At 30.8% G+C, this 18,811-nt stretch overlaps 1 protein-coding gene and 2 pseudogenes across 1 annotated transcript; all 3 read right to left on the reverse strand.

Annotated features, from left to right (window-relative positions):
• Nucleotides 1-4,304: 4,304 nt before the first annotated feature.
• On the reverse strand, nt 4,305-5,591 carry LOC107861237 (annotated as a pseudogene).
• A 4,105-nt stretch (nt 5,592-9,696) lies between these two features.
• On the reverse strand, nt 9,697-11,518 carry LOC107861238 (berberine bridge enzyme-like 22). Its single transcript, XM_016706592.2, has one exon. It carries the CDS (start codon nt 11,483-11,485, stop codon nt 9,872-9,874), a length of 1,614 nt encoding a protein of 537 aa, XP_016562078.2. The 5' UTR covers nt 11,486-11,518; the 3' UTR covers nt 9,697-9,871.
• A 1,928-nt stretch (nt 11,519-13,446) lies between these two features.
• LOC107858203 lies at nt 13,447-15,104 on the reverse strand (annotated as a pseudogene).
• Between the last annotated feature and the right edge of the window lie 3,707 nt (nt 15,105-18,811).

The raw sequence follows: 18,811 nt of genomic DNA on the forward strand, positions 1-18,811 counted from the left end.
ATTGTTAAGAATTTGGGGGTTATTTAAAATATAACCCCCAATTAAGAATTTAGGATTTGGCCAAAATTAATTAGTATTTTGATCCAATTAAAAATTAGACTGGTTCATTGCATTGCAAATATGACCAATTAATTTCAATTAGGATCAAATTTAATAATTTGACTAAATTGAATCAAAATTCGATACGAATTAATACCTTGTTTAATCCCAGACTTTTTCATTTAATAAAAATCAAATACATATTTTTCCAAATAAGTTACTTTAAAAAATAAATTATATTTGAATCAAGATTTGCCCTTTTGAAATAATTCTCAAGCTCAATTCAAATAAAAAGTCCAATTTTGATAAGAATATTCATTTAAGTAACAAAATTTATGCGATCTCACATGTGAATACGAAATCAACCCAAATATTAAAAATTGAAGAAATCTCAAGATTAAATTTAATTGCGGAAGGCAAAAATTAGGTTTGAACAACTGCAAATATTGATCTACTAAACAAAGATGAAATATCTCAGGCAGTGAATCCAAAAAGAATAATACTACCCAATGGTGATGTGTCATTAATGACACACACTGGATGTAGTAATATATCTGAAAATAGTACTATCTAGAATATTTTTTTCTACCCCAGTTTAAATACAATCTATTATCAGTCTCAAAGGCTACTAAACAACTTAATTATTTAGCTACATTCTTTCCTAACTTATGTGTGTTTCAGGATTCTTTGGAGTGGGAAGGTGAAGGAGATAGGTAGAGAGAAAAATGGACTATACTTCTTATTGAGACAAAAGCTTCCAGGACATGGCAAAGTAGCAGACTATGTGCTCAATACTCAGAATACAAATAAATCTGATCTAAGGCTATGGCATAATAAGCTTGGATATGTTCCTTTTAGGATACTATCTAAAATCTTTTCTATTTCACAAAATCATGTAAATGACAATATAAATAAGTGTGAAGTTTGTCCATTTGCTAAACAAACTAGGCTAGCCTTTCCTCCTAGCAGTACATCTACTCTTAAAGCTTTTGACTTAGTGCATATGGATCTCTAGGGTCCTTATAAGGTTCCTACTTGTGATAGACACATGTCCTTCTTAATTGTTGTGGATGATTTTACCAGAATGACATGGGTGTTTTTACTCAAGATGAAAACTGATGTCATTGTTGTTCTTAAGCATTTTATGTCTTACATTCAAAATCAATTTGATACTTGTGTAAAAGTGATTAGAACTGATAATGGTACTGAATTTGTCAATCACATGTGTTCTGAACTCTTTGCAAATCTAGGCATAACTCATCAAACTTCTTGCTCATATACACCTCAGCAAAATGGTGTAACATTTGCTAGAAATAACAAGAGTTATTAGGTTTCAAGCTAATAGACCTTTAAAGTTTTGGGGACACTGTGTGAAAGTTGTTACATATCTATTAAACAGATTACCTTCTTCTGTATTAGGATATATCTCACCTTATGAAAAATTGTACAACAAAAAACCTGCACTAAAATATCTAAAGGTCTTAAGTTGTTTGTATTTTGCTAAGGTAGTACATGAGTTGGATAAACTTAAGCCTAGATCAAGAAACGCTATTCACATGGGCTATTTAGAAACAAAGAAATGTGATATCCTATATGATCTTATTGACAAAATATTTTTTGTTAATAGGGATGTCATTTTCTTGGAAGATACATTTCCATTCAAGGATACTATGACTCAAGCTTCACAATCTTTATTTCCTACATTTGACTTGACAACAGGGAGTAGTGGTAAGTTAGCTACTGATATGATAGGAGTTGAGTCTAGTTCACAGTCACAAACACCTGTTGAGAACAACTCACAACCACAACCAACTATTGAGAATGAATCTCAATCACAATTTCATGCTGAACAACTGCAAAATACTACTAATACTACTCTAGTCCAATCAACTGCAGTTCATGTTGCATCAATTCCTACTGCAACAAGATACTACACAAGAAGAATAACCAGACAAGCAGCTACTAAATTGCTTCAATAAGCTAGAAACACCCTGATCAAAGAAAATCTACCAGGGGTACACATCCACCTGGATGGATGAAAGACTTTGTGTCATTAACTATAAATGACAACATCTTATATCCTCTCTCAAACTATGTTTCTTATGCTAATCTGTCTGCTAAGTATCAATGCTACTTATCTAACTTCTCTAAACCTTGTTGAACCAACAACTTATGCAGAGGCATTCAAAGATCCTAGGTAGGTAGATACTATGTAATCTGAGATAGCTGCTCTTGAAAACAACAATACTTGGTAGGTGGTCACTCTTCCAGAAGGTAAGCATCCTATAAGGTGCAAATGGATTTACAAAATCAAGTACCAAGCTTCAGGAGAAATAGAAAAATTCAAGGCAAGGTTGGTAGCAAAAGGGTTCAGTCAAAAGGAAGGGATAGACTATCAAGAAACCTTTAGCCCAGTGGTGAAAATGGTTACTTTGAGGATTATTTTGGCTATTACAGCAGCCAGGAATTGGCATATACATCAAATGGATGTATACAATGCCTTTTTACAAGGTGATTTGGAAGATGAGATCTATGTGGAACTTCCACAAGGTTTTAAAAGTCAGGGGGAGAGACAAGTGTGTAGACTTTCAAAATCCTTGTATGGATTGAAGCAAGATCCAAGACAATGGAATGCAAAACTACATCAACCCTTGATTAAATGAAATTTCAGACAGATTCAGTATGATCATTCTCTATACATCAAAGAAACAAGTGAAGGAATAATTGTTGTACTAGTTTATGTATATGACATACTAGTGACTGGTAGCAAGCTTCACTAGATAAGTGAAATAAAAGAGGCTCTTCACAAAGCTTTTAAGATGATGGATCTTGGAGAACTAAAGTACTTCCTAGGCATTGAATTTGCAAGGTCTAAACAAGGAATTGTGATGCATCGGAGAAAATATGCACTGGAATTAATCTCAGAAACAAGTCTCAATGCTACTAAACCAGCACCTATTCCACTTGATACTACAGAAAAACTGACAACTACATAATATGATCAACATACTTCAGATAATGCAAGGTCAAAAAATCAAGTACTAGCTGATCAAGGTATGTACTAAAGGATAATAGGTAAGCAGTTATACCTCACAGTAACAAGACCAGACATAACATATATTGTGCAGACCTTGAGTCAGTTCTTGCAATGTCCAAAATAGTATCACATGAATGCAACACTTAGAATCATCAAATATATAAAAGAAAACCAGGACAAGGTCTTCTCATGTCAAGCTCAAAAAAAGATGTTCTTACAGCTCATTGTGATGCAGATTGGGCAGTATGCGTTTTCTCAAGAAAGTCTATTACAGGTTTCACTATTAAACTAGGTGAATCTCTAATCTCTTGGAAGTCAAAGAAACAATCAACTATTTCTAGGAGTTCAGCTGAATCAGAGTATAGAAGCCTTGCTTCAACAGTTGCAGAACTTACATGGCTAGTTGGTTTGATCAAGGATTTAGGTGTTCAACTATAACTACCTGTAACCATCTTCAGTGATAGCAAAGCAGCCTTGCAAATAGCTGCAAATCCTGTCTACCATGAGAGGACTAAACTTATAGAAATAGACTGCTACTTTGTGAGGGAATAGATCCAACAAGGACTGATCAAGACTGAATATGTATCCACTCATGACCAGCCTGCAGATGCTTTCACTAAAGGCTTAACCAAGGTTCAACATGAATACTTAATGTCCAAACTTGGCCTTGTCAATCTCTTTGCAGTGCCAAGTTTGAGGGGGGGTGTTGAAGAATAAGAGTGAAGAAAGAAAAAGGAGGGAAAGTTAGTTAAAGTATTCAAGAAGTTAGTTACATTGTTGAAGACAGTTACTTAGTTGAAGTCGGTTAGTTAGAAGTTAAGCTATCAGCTGCTCTATATATAGTAAACTATGTACTGCTAACAATACATCAATACAACACAATGATTTACTCTTCATTCTTCTCTGTTCTTCTCTGATTCTAAGATAGTTGATCTTCTCCTATCTCTTCTCTTATTTCTCTAGTTACAGTGATTCACTCTTAGTGTGATTTACTGTTTATTCTTCACCAACCCATACCCAAGAAGCTTCAAATAATGATTATAATTGCCAATAATTTGTTGACTTAACGAACATTTACGTCGGGCTGTTTTATGTTAGTGCAAGTGCAAAACTTTAAAAAGAACCTATCAAATTAGAATTGAGATCTAAATAGTGTTTTCTTATTAACTACTCCTCTTAATAAACTACTACCACTTACAAAATAAAATATAATTTTACCAACTTACCCCTAATGAGGAAATGGAATTTCAAATTCTAAAATTTCGTCTAGTTTCCCACCTAATGGCTCCAAAATCATCTGGGGTCTTTCTTCTTCCAAAAACAGTCTTTGCACCATTTTCCAACCGCTTTTCGGAATTGGAGTCTTCACAAAATCAGATGTCCCTTTGTTATAATTCTTTTGTGTTGGAATACTCTTGTCTAGCAGAACTTCAAGCGACTCGTTTGTTCTCTTGCCATAGAAATACAACACTGATTCAATCCAGGTAGTTTCGCGACACTGTTTTTTAATGCAAGGCCTGTTACTACAATCAACAACAGGCTCTTGGAAGCAATCTTTTAACTCCAAATCAAATTCAGGGAATTTTTCTTTGAGCAATGGAATTAACTCATCAACAGGTCCAAGAAATAATGCTTGAAAGATCACATCAATGTACTTGTCCTTCCCTGTTCCATCGTTTTGTATAATTACTCTGATAAGTAATTTATCAGTTAATTGATGTGCGATGTTTTCTCATTTTTGGAGGAGATTTTGGTTACCCTCTAACTTTTTGCCAACACTGAAAACAGTAACCTTCTCCGGAACACGAACAAGTTTGAGGTTCCATGCCAAAATGACACCAAAACTAGCTCCGCCACCTCCTCTTATTGCCCAAAACAAATCTTTTCTCATTGTCTTTTTATCAAGAATTTTTCCATTTACATCCATTACACGAGTATCTACAACATTATCAGCTGCAACCCCGAATTTTCTCATCATGGTGCCTAACCCTCCACCACTAATAAGCCCTCCGGTGCCAACACTGAAACAGATACCACCAGGAAAACCATGCACATTACTTTTATTAGCAATTACATAGTAAAGTTGGCCAAGGGTGGCTCCTGCTTGAACCCAAACTGTTTCTTCCTTCCAATCGATCTCGATTTTGTTAAGATTGCTTAAATCAAGCATAACAAACGGGTATTCAGAGCGATAAGACATGCCTTCATAGTCATGTCCACCACTTTTTATTTTAATTAGCAAGCCTAGTTTTTTAGCACAAAGAATAACAGGTTTGATTTCTGATTCTTTCCTAGGGGAGGCAATAAAATTTGGATGTGATGAATTTATCCATCTAGGATTTTTCTGAGCATATTCTAGAATAGATAGATAAGTTGGAGAATTTGGGATGTAAACATTTTGTGTAACGTTGGTTCCACAGCATTTAGAAAGACACCTGAAAAAATCCTCTCGAGAGTAATATTTTGTCAAAAAGAGTACTGAAAAGAGAACAGAGAGAATTTGAAGGCTTCCCATTATTTCTTTTTTTCTTTTGGAAAGGAGATGAAATTGCTTTAGTCTATAACCCTTTCCAATGATCAATATTTATAGAATTTATTTCTGATAACGTAAGTCTAATAACCTAAATTAATTATGCAGCAGTTTACAAAAATAGATATTTATTCAACAGCTCGACATTGACTCTAGGCACATGAAAATATATAGAATTAATACAATTCCTTCAATTTCTAACATAACAAAATTAATACTGCCCTCCGTTGCTTTTTGCATGTATAGTTTTTTCTTTTTTCTTTAGAGTCAAATGAGATGAATTTTAATTAATATTTTAATATGTATTTTTCTTCATAATGAACAAGAAAAAATGTAAATTATATTACTTTCATATACTTTTTAAATATATAAATTTTAATTTTAAAATATTAAATTAATCTAACTAATTTAGCTTAATCAAAATGACAATGACAACTATTTATTAACAGACACAGTAGTATATTAGGGGAAGGAAATTTTCTAGCACTTGGAGTTTATTAATTTCTAAATAGACTATACTAGTTACCATGATTCCCATGTGTCGAATTATTAATGTGGTTGAAATTATTATTGCATATTCAAATATTGTAAGCTAGCAACTTACAACATTTTATCTGATTCTTATATTAAAAATAAATTTTCCTCCTTACTTAACAATCTTAGCAAATGGGGAATACTTTATTATCTCGACCAATACTATATTTATCATTAAATAACTATAATTGATACAAATAATTAAGTTAAAATTTTCTATAGTTGATACAAATAGTTAAGTTAAAAATTTCAACTAAATTGAGCTAGAGAGAACTGTTTAAATAATGCTCTATATTAATTAGTATTGTTTGATGAGTTGATGTTTTTGAAGTTATTCCGATATGAAGTATGTAGTTGTATATAAATATAAAACATTCAATATATTACGGTGTTTCATGCAAAAATAACACCAATACTTAAAAAGTAAGAAATAAAAGACATTCAAGATTTAATTTGCAAATTAAGATGTGATAAAGTGAAGATACTTGATACAAGTGAAGAAGTGATAAGAATCTTAATAAAAAATGAATGCAACCAAGTGTATATACCATCTACTTTAGGATAGGTTTCTATTCTTTTTCTTCTTTTTCATTTATTAATTTTTCCAGCAAGTATTTAGTGTTCGGCCTCATGGGCCCTGATTAGGTTTGAGCTGAAAAGCTTCTTTTAATTTTGAAAAAAGGATAACAGTAGTGTTTCGACTTAAAAGAATTTCATGAAAATGACCAATGAATTTTAATTTAATTTTTATCTATTTCCTGGCAGCTAGCACTCCTTTTCTTTCTTTCTTTTTGGTTTACGTCTGTTTTTCTTTTGGGTCCGCTGCTTCTTCACTTTTTTTTTTTTCTCCTTTGTTTATTAAAAAAACAATTGATCTTCTTTTTTAGAATTTCTTTTTAGAAAGAATATCAATTTTTTTTGTAAATTTTCTTTTTTCCTTTTAACTATTTAGTTTAAATCAATTATTATTCTTTTTTTTATCAATCAAATATAAAAGAGTGTATTTTTATTGATTATATAAAAATAGCACATTTTAGTGATACATATACATATTTTAATAAATAATGATACAATTGTTACACACATCTTGTATACATATTCTATACAATAATAATATAATGTCTATATACATCTTATACAAATACATATTTTATACAATAATTATACAGTTTTACACACATTCTATACAACCTTTATCTATAATTATACATATTTTATACTATAATTACACAATTTCTATACAACAATGATACATATTGATACAATTTCTATAAAATAATTATGCGACAATTATACAGTTTCTACACAATAATTATACAAATAGATATTCTACACAATAAATATACAGTTTCATAAAAATCTTATACATATACATTTCGATACAATAATGATTTGGTTTATATACACATTATATATAATTCCTATACAAAATCTATACTGCTTCTATACACGTCCTAGATAGTTTATTTGGAAATCTTATGCAGATACATATTATATATAATAATTATATTATTTGTATACATATTTTATATAACTTTTATTTCTTCAATTACTAAAGAGAAAATTAAAAAAGTGAAGAAAAATCAGTTTTTTTAACTATCTCCATCATATTAACAACAAAAAATATCTCCAATATAAACCCACATACGATGTCAGAAGAGGATAGAATATACGCACAAGAAGTAAACACCAGACCACCAAAACATATAATTGCACTAGAATTTTAGTCCAAAAATGTACTTCACTCCAAAAGTCCAGAGCATTTACACTGTTAATTTTTTCAATGTACAATTCTAATTTTCAAATTGAGATTGCTAAAATACACCATACATAACACGAAACTCAATACAGACAAATCGATATTCATAAAATAAGTAAAATACCCAATACAATTTCAATCAAAAATACTTGGTTTAGTGACAAAAAAAAAATACTTAAATTGCACTCCAAAATTGCACTATTTTTTTTTTTTTTTTAAATTTACAATATGAAGCAAAGAATTAAAGAATTAACTGAAGAAGTAGTGGAGAGGAGCAGTTAGAACAATAATTTTCTTAGATAAAGTAGTGAAAAATGAGGAAAAAACAATAGCCAAAAAAAAAGAGAGGAGAAGCAACGAGCACAGAGAGAGAAAGAGAAAGGGAGAAGGGATTAAAAGTGAAGATTATTCAAAATTAATATGGTCTTTCATTAAAATTATTTGAACCAACTGATTCTTTATGTCCAAAAGTCCAAATTTAAACTATTTATTTTGTGATGAGCCATGCAGTGTCCTGGGTTTAAAATGGGAACTCTATACCAACTAGTGGGCTCAGGGCCCAGTCAATTTTTATGGCTCTATTAATTGATAATGTAAGATCATTCTAAAGGATTAGAAAAAGGAAAAATTACGTTAAAGTACAAAGCTACAGGTTACAATTGCTAGACGTAGTTAATGTTTAAAATAGTTATTATTTGTAGCTATCTAATTTCGGAGCTCTCTAATGTTTGGCTCTTGTGGGCGAATTTCGAGGCTCCTATATAAATCTCTTAAGGTTTGTATTTGTATACAAAATAAATTCCGGGACTGTACAAGTCTCTAAGGTGAATTTCAATTTGTATATACAATCTCTAATCAGTATATTTAGCTATTAAACTATAGCTAAATCTAGACAAACTTTAAATATAATGCCTCATCATTTATTGCATAAATGCTGGCTATTTCTGAAATTTTCGACATTAGAACATTGACTAAACCACCAAGTTAACTCATTTAGGAACAATTGGTAATAGAAGAGTTGACTAAAATACTGGAAACCTGAATGAGGGAAAGGAGAAAGGCAATGAACATAAATTTAAAATTGTTAAGCAATTGTGCAGGCAAGTTGGTACTCCATTATATCATCAGGACTCAGGAGACAAGTGCTAAGTGCTAACCCATCCCCAAGAAGCTTCAAAATATATAATTTGTTGACTTCACCGACATCATCTGGCAGATTTCTGTAATGCAAGCGTAAAACTTAAATAAAGAGCCTATATTAGATCATGATTGAGATCTAATTAGTTTTAAATTTGCTTATTAAATAAAAAGGAGATTCAAGTAATTGACTAGAGGAAGAGAAACTGATGGTCAAAGTAAAATGAAACATGACAATTAATTTGAATGAAGATAGTAGTGTTTAATACTTCCTCCGGTTAAAAAATAATGACCTACTTTCCTTTTTAATCCATTTAAAAAAGAATGATCCCTTTCCTTTTTTGACAATATTCAACTTTCCACGTGGCATGTTTAGAGTCACAAGATTAAAGGACATTTTGGTACATTTGACACAACTTTAATTTAAGGCCACAAGATTAAAAAGTCTGCTTTATTTTCTTAAACTTTTTGTCAAGTCAAAGTAGATCATTTTTTTTTGTAAACGGAGGGAGTAGTACGCTACAATAGTTACTACTGTTTGATGAATTGGTGTTCTTGAAGTTATTCAGACATGAAGTAGTTGTATATAAAACAAGTCAATTTTGATGCAGAATAAATTATGGCGTTTCCTTTGGTAAAATGGTAGTAGAACTTAAAAAGTAAGAAATGAAAACATTGAAAATTTATTTTGCAAATTAAGATGTGATAAAGTGAACATACTGATACATTTATTGCATTCTGAAAAGCAAAAAAAAAGGAATTAATCTTCATGAAACTTCAACCAAAATGGATTTTTATTTGCCGCCCTTGCATACAATCCAGATTTCTTCAACTATCAGTGTGATTGATAAGGTGGAATACTTTGTTCATTTCTGAAGAAATTGTTGGGATCCACCTTACTCTTCACTTTAGCCAACCTCTTAAAATTGCCATTGAAATACTTTTCACCCCATATTTTGGCCTTCGAATAGCTGTAGCCCTCGTCATTTGATCCAAAATCAAGATCCCTGTAATTCAGATAAGCAGTTCTTGGAGAATTTGCAACATATGGCTCCATGTCCTTGTAAAGTTTCCTCATCCACGCTAGTTTCTGGCTTGATACGTTCTCACTGTTATCGCCCCAGTTGACCAAGTACTGAATATTATACAAATTTCCCTTTCTATGAGGGAATGAAATTTCAGATTTTGATATTTCGTCTAGTTTCCCACCTAGTGGCTCCAAAATCATCTGGGGTCTTTCTTCTTCCAAAAACAGTCTTTGCACCATTTTCCAACCACTTTCTGGAATTGGAGTCTTCACAAAATCAGATGTCCCTTTGTTATAATTCTTCTGTGTTGGAATACTTTTGTCTAGCAGAACTTCAAGCGACTCGTTTGTTCTCCTGCCATAGAAAAACAACACTGATCCAATCCAGGTAGTTTCGCGACACTCTTTTTTAATGCAAGGTCTGTTACTACAATCCACAACGGGCTCTTGGAAGCAATCTTTTTTCTCCAAATCAAATTCGGGGAATTTTTCTTTGAGCAATGGAATTAACTCATCAACAGGTCCAAGAAATAATGCTTGAAAGATCACTTCAATGTACTTGTCCTTCCCCGTTCCATCGTTTTGTATAATCACTCTGATAAGTAATTTATCAGTTAATTGATGTGCGATGTTTTCCCATTTTTGGAGGAGATTTTGGTTACCCTCTAACTTTTTGTAAACATTGAAAACAGTAACCTTCTCTGGAACACGAACAAGTTTGAGTTTCCATGCCAAAATGACACCAAAACTAGCTCCGCCACCTCCTCTTATTGCCCAAAACAAATCTTCTTTCATTTTCTTTTTATCAAGAATTTTTCCATTTACATCCATTACACGAGCATCTACAACATTATCAGCTGCAACCCCGAATTTTCTCATCATAGTACCTATCCCTCCACCGCTAATAATCCCTCCAGTGCCAATACTGAAACAGACACCTCCAGGAAAACCATGCACATCACTTTTATTAGCAATTGCATAGTAAAGTTGGCCAAGGGTGGCTCCTGTTTGAACCCAAACTGTTTCTTTCTTCCAATTAATCTCGATTTTGTTAAGATTGCTTAAATCAAGCATAACAAATGGGGATTTAGAGCGATAAGATATGCCTTCATAGTCATGACCACCACTTTTTATTTTAATTTGCAAGCCTAATTTTTTAGCACAAAGAATAATAGGCTTGATGTCTGATTCTTTTCTAGGGGAGGCAATGAAATTTGGATGTGAAGAATTCACCCATCTAGGATTTTTTTGAGCATATTCTAGGATAGATGAATATGTTGGAGAAGTTGGGGTGTAAACATTTTGTTCAACGTTGGATTTAGAGTATTTAGAAAGACACTCGAGAAAATCTTCTTGAGAGTAACATTTTATCAAAACGAGTGAAAAGAGTAAAACAAAGAGAATTTGAAGGCTTCCCATCATTTCTTTTTCTTTTGGAAAGGAGATGAAATTGCTTATGTCGATAACCCTTTCAAATGATCCATATTTATAGAATTTATTTGTCGTAGTGTAAGTCTAATAACCTAAATTAACTATTCAGTATTTTACCAAAATAAATATTTTTTCAACAGCTGGACTTTGAATCTAGGCACATGAAAATATAGAATTAAAATTTAAAATCCTAGTTTTCAGCTGGCAAGTTTTGTATATTTTATTTTGTACAGTTTCTTTCAAATACTAACATATCAAAATTAATACTTCCCTCAATTCCTTTTTGAATGTCATAGTTTTTCCTTTTTCGTTTTTTTTGGAGTCAAATGCCATTAATTTTGATCAATATCTAAAGATACATTTCTTTTACCATATTGATATAAGAAAAAATGTAAATTATATTACTTTTTATATAATTTTTGAATATCTAAAATTTTAATTTTAAAATATTAAATTAGTTTAACTAATTTAACTTTAAAAGTTAATCAAACTGATTTTCAAAAAGCAAAAAATGACAATCATTTATGAAAATAAGTAGTAAGTATTACATTAGGTAGGGGAAGGAAGTTTTCTCGAACTTGGACTTTATTAATTTCTAAATAGACTATACAAGTTGCGATGGTTCCCATGTGTTGAATTATTAATGTGATTAAAATTATTATTGCATATTCAAATATTGCAAGCTAGCAACTCGCAAAAAACTAGTTCCTCCATTTCATTTTAATTGATCTTATATTAAAAATATATTTTTTTTCTTACAATCTTAGCAAATGAAGAGAACTTTATTATTTTCATCCAATATTACGTTTATTATAAAATAACTATACAAGGTACTAGTGGTTAAATTAAGATTTTCAAAATATAACTGATAAGGTTAGTATAATAAAATAATCTATTTGAGTAATAAGTATGTTTTTTCTTAAGAAATTGGATCTTAAATCAAGATGAATCACGTAAAATGAGACTTATAACGTATTGTCATATTTGACTTTTTCTAACATTAATGATTTGTCGTGCATTTGAAGTTTATAACTTGCAAAACATCTGCAAACTAATTAGCTTTATAAAAAAAAAAAAAAAAAAAAGTCGTAGCCGTACCAACCTATATCTAATAAGGATAATCAATTTAGAACTTTTAGATCGTTATTATCTTGTTTATTCCATTTACTAGCATTTAGGTAGAAGTTTTTTCTTTTTTTTTTTTTTTAAAGTTTCTTGGTATTGAGTTAATAATGTGTTATAGATCAATGCTTAGTTCGTCCATTACAATTCACAAGCTATGGTTATTGGAAAAAATAGCATTGGTGAAAGTAGTTGCTAATTGTCTTTACACTACGTACATGAGATGATAAATAGAAAAAAAAAAATTGTTTTGAGGAGGCTAAAGTATTTGACAAAGGAAAATAAAATAATGGTCAAAGTTCAACCAATTTGAGAGGAAACAAGCAATTTGATGAATAAATATATTTTAAAATAATGGTCAAAATTCACATAATTTGACATTGAAAAAATGAAACATGACAACTAATTTAAGTGGTGCGGTACATTAATTAGTACTGTTGATGAGTTGATGTTCTTGAAGTTATTCGTACCTTACCCACAAAACTGTACCTTGGACAGATTCACCAAGACTAGTCCATAAGCTTCATATGACTTGGCATCATATACCTCGTATCCTTCCCTACGAATAGTAACATGAAGTAGTTGTATATAAAACATCCAATATATCATGGAGTTTCCTTCAGAAAAATAGTAGTACTACTTAAAAAAATACTCTTAAGAAATAAAAAACATTTAAGATTTTATTTTTGCAAATTAAGATGTTATAAAGTGAACATACACTTATACATTTATTGCATTCGAAAAGAATAAAGGAATTAATCTTCATAAAAGTTCAACCAACTTGGATTTTTATTTTCTGCCCCTGTATGCAATCCTGTTTTCTTCAGCTATCAGTATGATTGATAAGGTGGAATACTTTGTTCATGTCTGAAAAAATTGTCGGGATCCACCTTACTCTTCACTTTAGCCAACCTCTCAAAATTGCCATTGAAATATTTTTCACCCCATATTTTGGCCCTGGAATAGCTATAATCCTCGTCATATGATCCAAAATCAAGATCCTTGTAATTCAGATAAGCAGTTCTTGGAGAATTTGTAACATATGGCTCCATTTCCTTGTAAAGTTTTCTTATCCATGCTACTTTCTTGCTTGATATGCTCTCACTGTTATCATCCCAATAGACCAAATACTGAATATTATATATATTCCCCTTTCTATGAGGGAATGGAATTTCAGATTCTGATATTTCATCTAATTTTCCACCCAATGGCTCCAAAATTATCTGGGGAATTTCTTCTTTCAAAAACAATCTTTCTATCGTTTCCGGAATTGGAGTCTTCACAAAATCGGATGTCCCTTTGTAATAATACTTCTGTTTTGGAATACTATTTCTAGCAGAACTTCAAGCGACTCATTTGTCTTCTTGTCATAGAAATACAAGACTGATCCAATCCAGGGAGTTTCGCGACACTCTTTTTTAATGCAAGGCTTGTTACTACAATCCTCAACAGGCTCTTGGAAGCAATCTTTTTTCTCCAAATCAAATTCAGGGAACTTTTCATTAAGCAATGGAATTAACTCATCAACTGGTCCTTGATATAATGCTTGGAAACGTACTTGGAAATACTTGTCATTCTCTGTTCCATCATTTTTTACAACTACTCTGATAAGTAATTTATCAGGTAATTGATGTGCAGTGTTTTCCCATTTTTGAAGGATATTTTGATTACCATCCAACTTCTTGTAAACACTGAAAACGGTAACCTTCTCTGGGAAACTAACAAGTTTGAGTTTCCATCGCAAAATGACACCAAAACTTGCTCCTCCACCTCCTCTTATCACCCAAAACAAATCTTTTTTCATTGTCTTTCTATCAAAAATATTTCCGTTTACATCCACTACACGAGCGTCTACAACATTATCAGCTGCAAGCCCGAATTTTCTCATCATAATACCTATCCCTCCACCACTAATAATCCCTCCAGTGCCAATACTGAAACAGACACCTCCAGGAAAACCATGCACATTACTTTTGACCTAGCTGGCGAGCGATCTCAGTTCGCGACAGAGAACAAGACAGCAAGCGAGTGTACTATTAGCAATTGCATAGTAAAGTTGGCCAAGGGTGGCTTCTGCTTTAACCCAAACCGTTTCTTCATTTAAATCAATCTCGATTTTGTTAAGATTGCTTAAATCAAGCATAACAAATGGGGATTCAGAGCGATAAGATATGCCTTCATAGTCATGACCACCACTTTTTATTTTAATTTGCAAGCCTAATTTCTTAGCACAAAGAATAACAGGTTTGATTTCTGATTCTTCTCTGGGGGAGGCAATGAAATTTGAATGTGATGAATTCACCCATCTAGAATTTTTTTGAGCATGTTCCATGATAGATGAATAAGTTGGAGAATTTGGGGTGTAAATGTTTGGTGTAACGCTGTTGTAAGCATATTTAGAAAGGCACTGGAGAAAATCTTCTTGAGAGTAACATTTTGCCAAAAATAGTAAAAAGAGTAAAACAGAACAAATTTGAAGGTTACCCATAATGTCATGAGGTGAAAGAAGATGAAATTGCTCATGTCTATAACCGCTTCTAATGATCCATATTTATAGAACTTATTTCTAGTAGTGTAAGGAGAGTTACCTAAACTTATTTTTCAGCAGTACGTTTACCAAAATAATGTTTTGTACCTAGATTTATTATTCAGTAATTTACCAAAATAAAGTTGAGTTACCTTAATTTATTATTCAGCAGTTACCAAAATAAATATTTGTTGGAAAAATTACATAATACCACAATTTAACTTACCATAATAATTGATTTTAATTTTAAAACAATAGATACATCGCAAAAGAATGTGATGTGTTCATGTACAACTATGTGATAGTATTCAGAAGAATGTGATGTATCCGTGTGGAAAGTGATGTATCCATGCAAAATTAAGTGCTATATCCGGTGAATGTGATGTATCTGTCTAAAATTAACTGATGTATCCGAAAAAATATGATTCATTCATGTGGAATGTGATGTATTCATATAAAAGTAAGTGATGTACCCAGACGAATGTTATGTATCCATCTAAAAGTACGTGATATATATACAGAAAAATATGATGTATTCGTGACTAAATCATGAATTTAGTATTTTGGGAAAAAGTTTGAATAAGGAGTAACTAGCTCCAAAAAATAAATAAATTTAGATTTGGTATCTTTTACAAATTTATTCAATAGACATGAAAATGCAGAAATAAAATTCGAGTTTTCAGCTGGTAAGTTTTGTAACCTTCTTTTAGTAAAGTTGAATTTTGACCAACATGCAACATTGTATTTTTTTCATCAAATTGATATATGAAAAATTATAAATTATAATATTTTTCATATAATTTTTAAATATCTAAATTTTAATTTTAAAATATTTAAATTAATTTAATTTAACTTTAAAAATTAATCAAATTCTCTAACACGAAATATAACAACTATTTGTGAATGGAGGAGATTTTCTCGCACGTGGACTTACAAAATTTCTAAATATACTATATTAGTTGCCATGGTTCTCATGTGTTGAAATATTAATGGGATTGAAATTATTAATGCATATTCAAATATTGTAATTTACACTTTTCGTTTCGTATTAGTTGATTCTCTTATTAAAAATATATTTAACTATATTAGTTGTCCACCTTACTAAATTAAAAAGATACTAATTAAGTTTTTTCCATATTAATCTTATAATTAATTCTTTTTTAAAGTGTTCACATTTGTTTGTAAAATTCTCAAAAAGTCTTTTAAAAGGTGAAAAATAAAATTATCTTTTTATTTATGATTTCTTAATATGCTTTATTTTTGTAAAAAACTCAATTAATATGAGACGGAGGGAGTAGCAAATTGCAAAACACTACTCCCTCCATTTCATTTTGATTGACCTTTGTATTAAAAATATATTTTTCATTTTACTTGTCAACTTTTAGCAAGTTAATAATGTGTCATAGATCAATGATTAATTCGTACATCACAATTCACACTCTACGGTTAATGAAAAAATTAGAGTTGATAATTGTCTTAACACTACGTACGTGAAATCATAAACAAAACAAAAAATTGTCTTAAGGAAAGACGTTTACTGTGTCTCATATCATATGTATAATTATTATTTGTTAATGATTTAAGAAAAATAACAACTGCTCTTCAATTCCAAGCAGATTTAATTTGAGCCATCAAGGGTATGAATGCACACTCTGTATGTAACCCTTTTAAGTTCGTCATAATTAGACTAAATTCATACTACCATTAATATTCAATATTCAATACGACTGAAACGTTTTTCCAAAATAACCTTAAGAGCCCGTTTGGATAAGATTAGAAAAATAGTTTTTTAGCTTAAGTGATTAAAGGTTCAAAATAAGTGCTTATAAATTAAGCAGATAAGTGTTTGCATAGAAGTGTTGAAACTGATAAAAAGTTATTGATGCGTTTGGTAAACAAGTGATGTCAAGCACTTTTTTATTGTCAAATGACTTAAATGTCCTTAAAGTTGTTAACACCATAAATAAGGTGGATTATTTATAATTTTTAATTTTAAAATAAAATATTTGATCAAACCTTCGATTAATGATGGATTCGATGAAAACAAAGAAGAAAGATGAAGAGGAAATTGGAGGGAAGAGATAAAGCGAAGCGGCAAAGAGAAAAAGAAAAAAACTATATATTTAAGGGCTATAAGTTTAGAATATTGTTGGAATTGGAGGAAAATATAAGGGATAAAAAGGTAAATGTTTTGGTCAAAGCTAAAAGAATTTTAATCTAAAAAGCAAAAAGTTGGGGTACTCAACTTCTCACTTTTTGATTCTTTTAATCAGTTTTTAGCTTTTTTTTAAACATTTTTTAGTTTTACCAAATACCTTAGAAAACAAAAAAAAAAAGTTAAAAGCTAATTTGACCAGATTTTACTCCTATTCAAACCGGCTCTAATTTGTTAGGCATAATTCTTATGATGGGGTTATAAAGAAAAGAAAGACCATGTACGGCTTTGTAACCTACTAGCAAAATTCGTTTTTGCTATTTTTTCTTTAAAAGATAAATTGGATGTTGGTTTGCATTTTTAAAATTTTTGGCGCTAGACAGGTTGAAATTCGCAAGTCAATTTTGTTTAAAAAAATAATTATTTTTTTCCAAAAAAATCAATGTCACGGTGTTTGCTATTGTTTTAGTCTTATAAGTTTATGATTTAAAAATTGATAAGTTTTGACTTTTAAAATTCTTAGTACTCATGAGTTGAAGTCACTATATCTTTGAAATTATGAATTAGAATCTAATATTTGTCAAAATTTTGTGATCTTTTTTTTACTTTCATATCTATGTTTCTATGTTCAATAATATTGAATTCGATCAAAATCATAGCTCAAAAGCTACCTCGGCCAATTTGGCTTCTTCTGTCCAGAATAGAAAAATGAAGAGTTCCAAAAATTGAGGGTAAAACCATATACTCATTTTCAATTTGAATTTTGAAATCAAACTCAATTCCTTGATTTTGTTACATATTTTAAAACTACATAAATAATTAAATATATATATTGTACTGCTTGAAAATGTTTGAAAAAGAAATATAAAGAAATAATTTGACTCTTCGCATAGCTATTGTGCCATGCACGTAGAACACAGCAAAAATTATACAACACATTGAATCCACTAATTAGCCCTAAAATGAGTATTAGCCCAGAGGTGTGTGTGGTGGACTCAATGGCGGAACCAAGATTTTTATTAAGGAAATTCAGAACTAAATATATGGATTAGTCGAAGGGAGTTCAACATCTATTATATATACATAAAAATATTTTTAATCATATAAAAATAGTATAATTTTTCAATATAGGGGTCGGACGAACCCCTAAATTCAATGTGGCTCTGCCACTGATGGCGGTGGCGGTGGGGGTTGAGAGCATACTATTTCTCCAATCCCTATATATCATATGTGTATTCTATTATTTTTATTTTGCATGATTAACTCTAAAATTACAACATTTGGCATATCTAAGATATCTAACTAATCATTGCAAGTTTGGGATAACTTGTGGAGAAGAAAATTGCTGAAAAGTAGTTGAAATCAAACTTCTTTTTTCAGGCCTTCATGTGCATCCATGATCCACCACACCCTAATAGACCTTTTTTCCTGGAACGATGAGACATACATTGCGTGTAAGCATTAAGGAAAATGAATAGTATCAATATTTTAATCAATTAAATCAGTTAATTCA

The sequence above is a fragment of the Capsicum annuum genome, chromosome 2 (genome assembly GCF_002878395.1).
Source record: "Capsicum annuum cultivar UCD-10X-F1 chromosome 2, UCD10Xv1.1, whole genome shotgun sequence".
Lineage (NCBI taxonomy): Eukaryota > Viridiplantae > Streptophyta > Magnoliopsida > Solanales > Solanaceae > Capsicum > Capsicum annuum.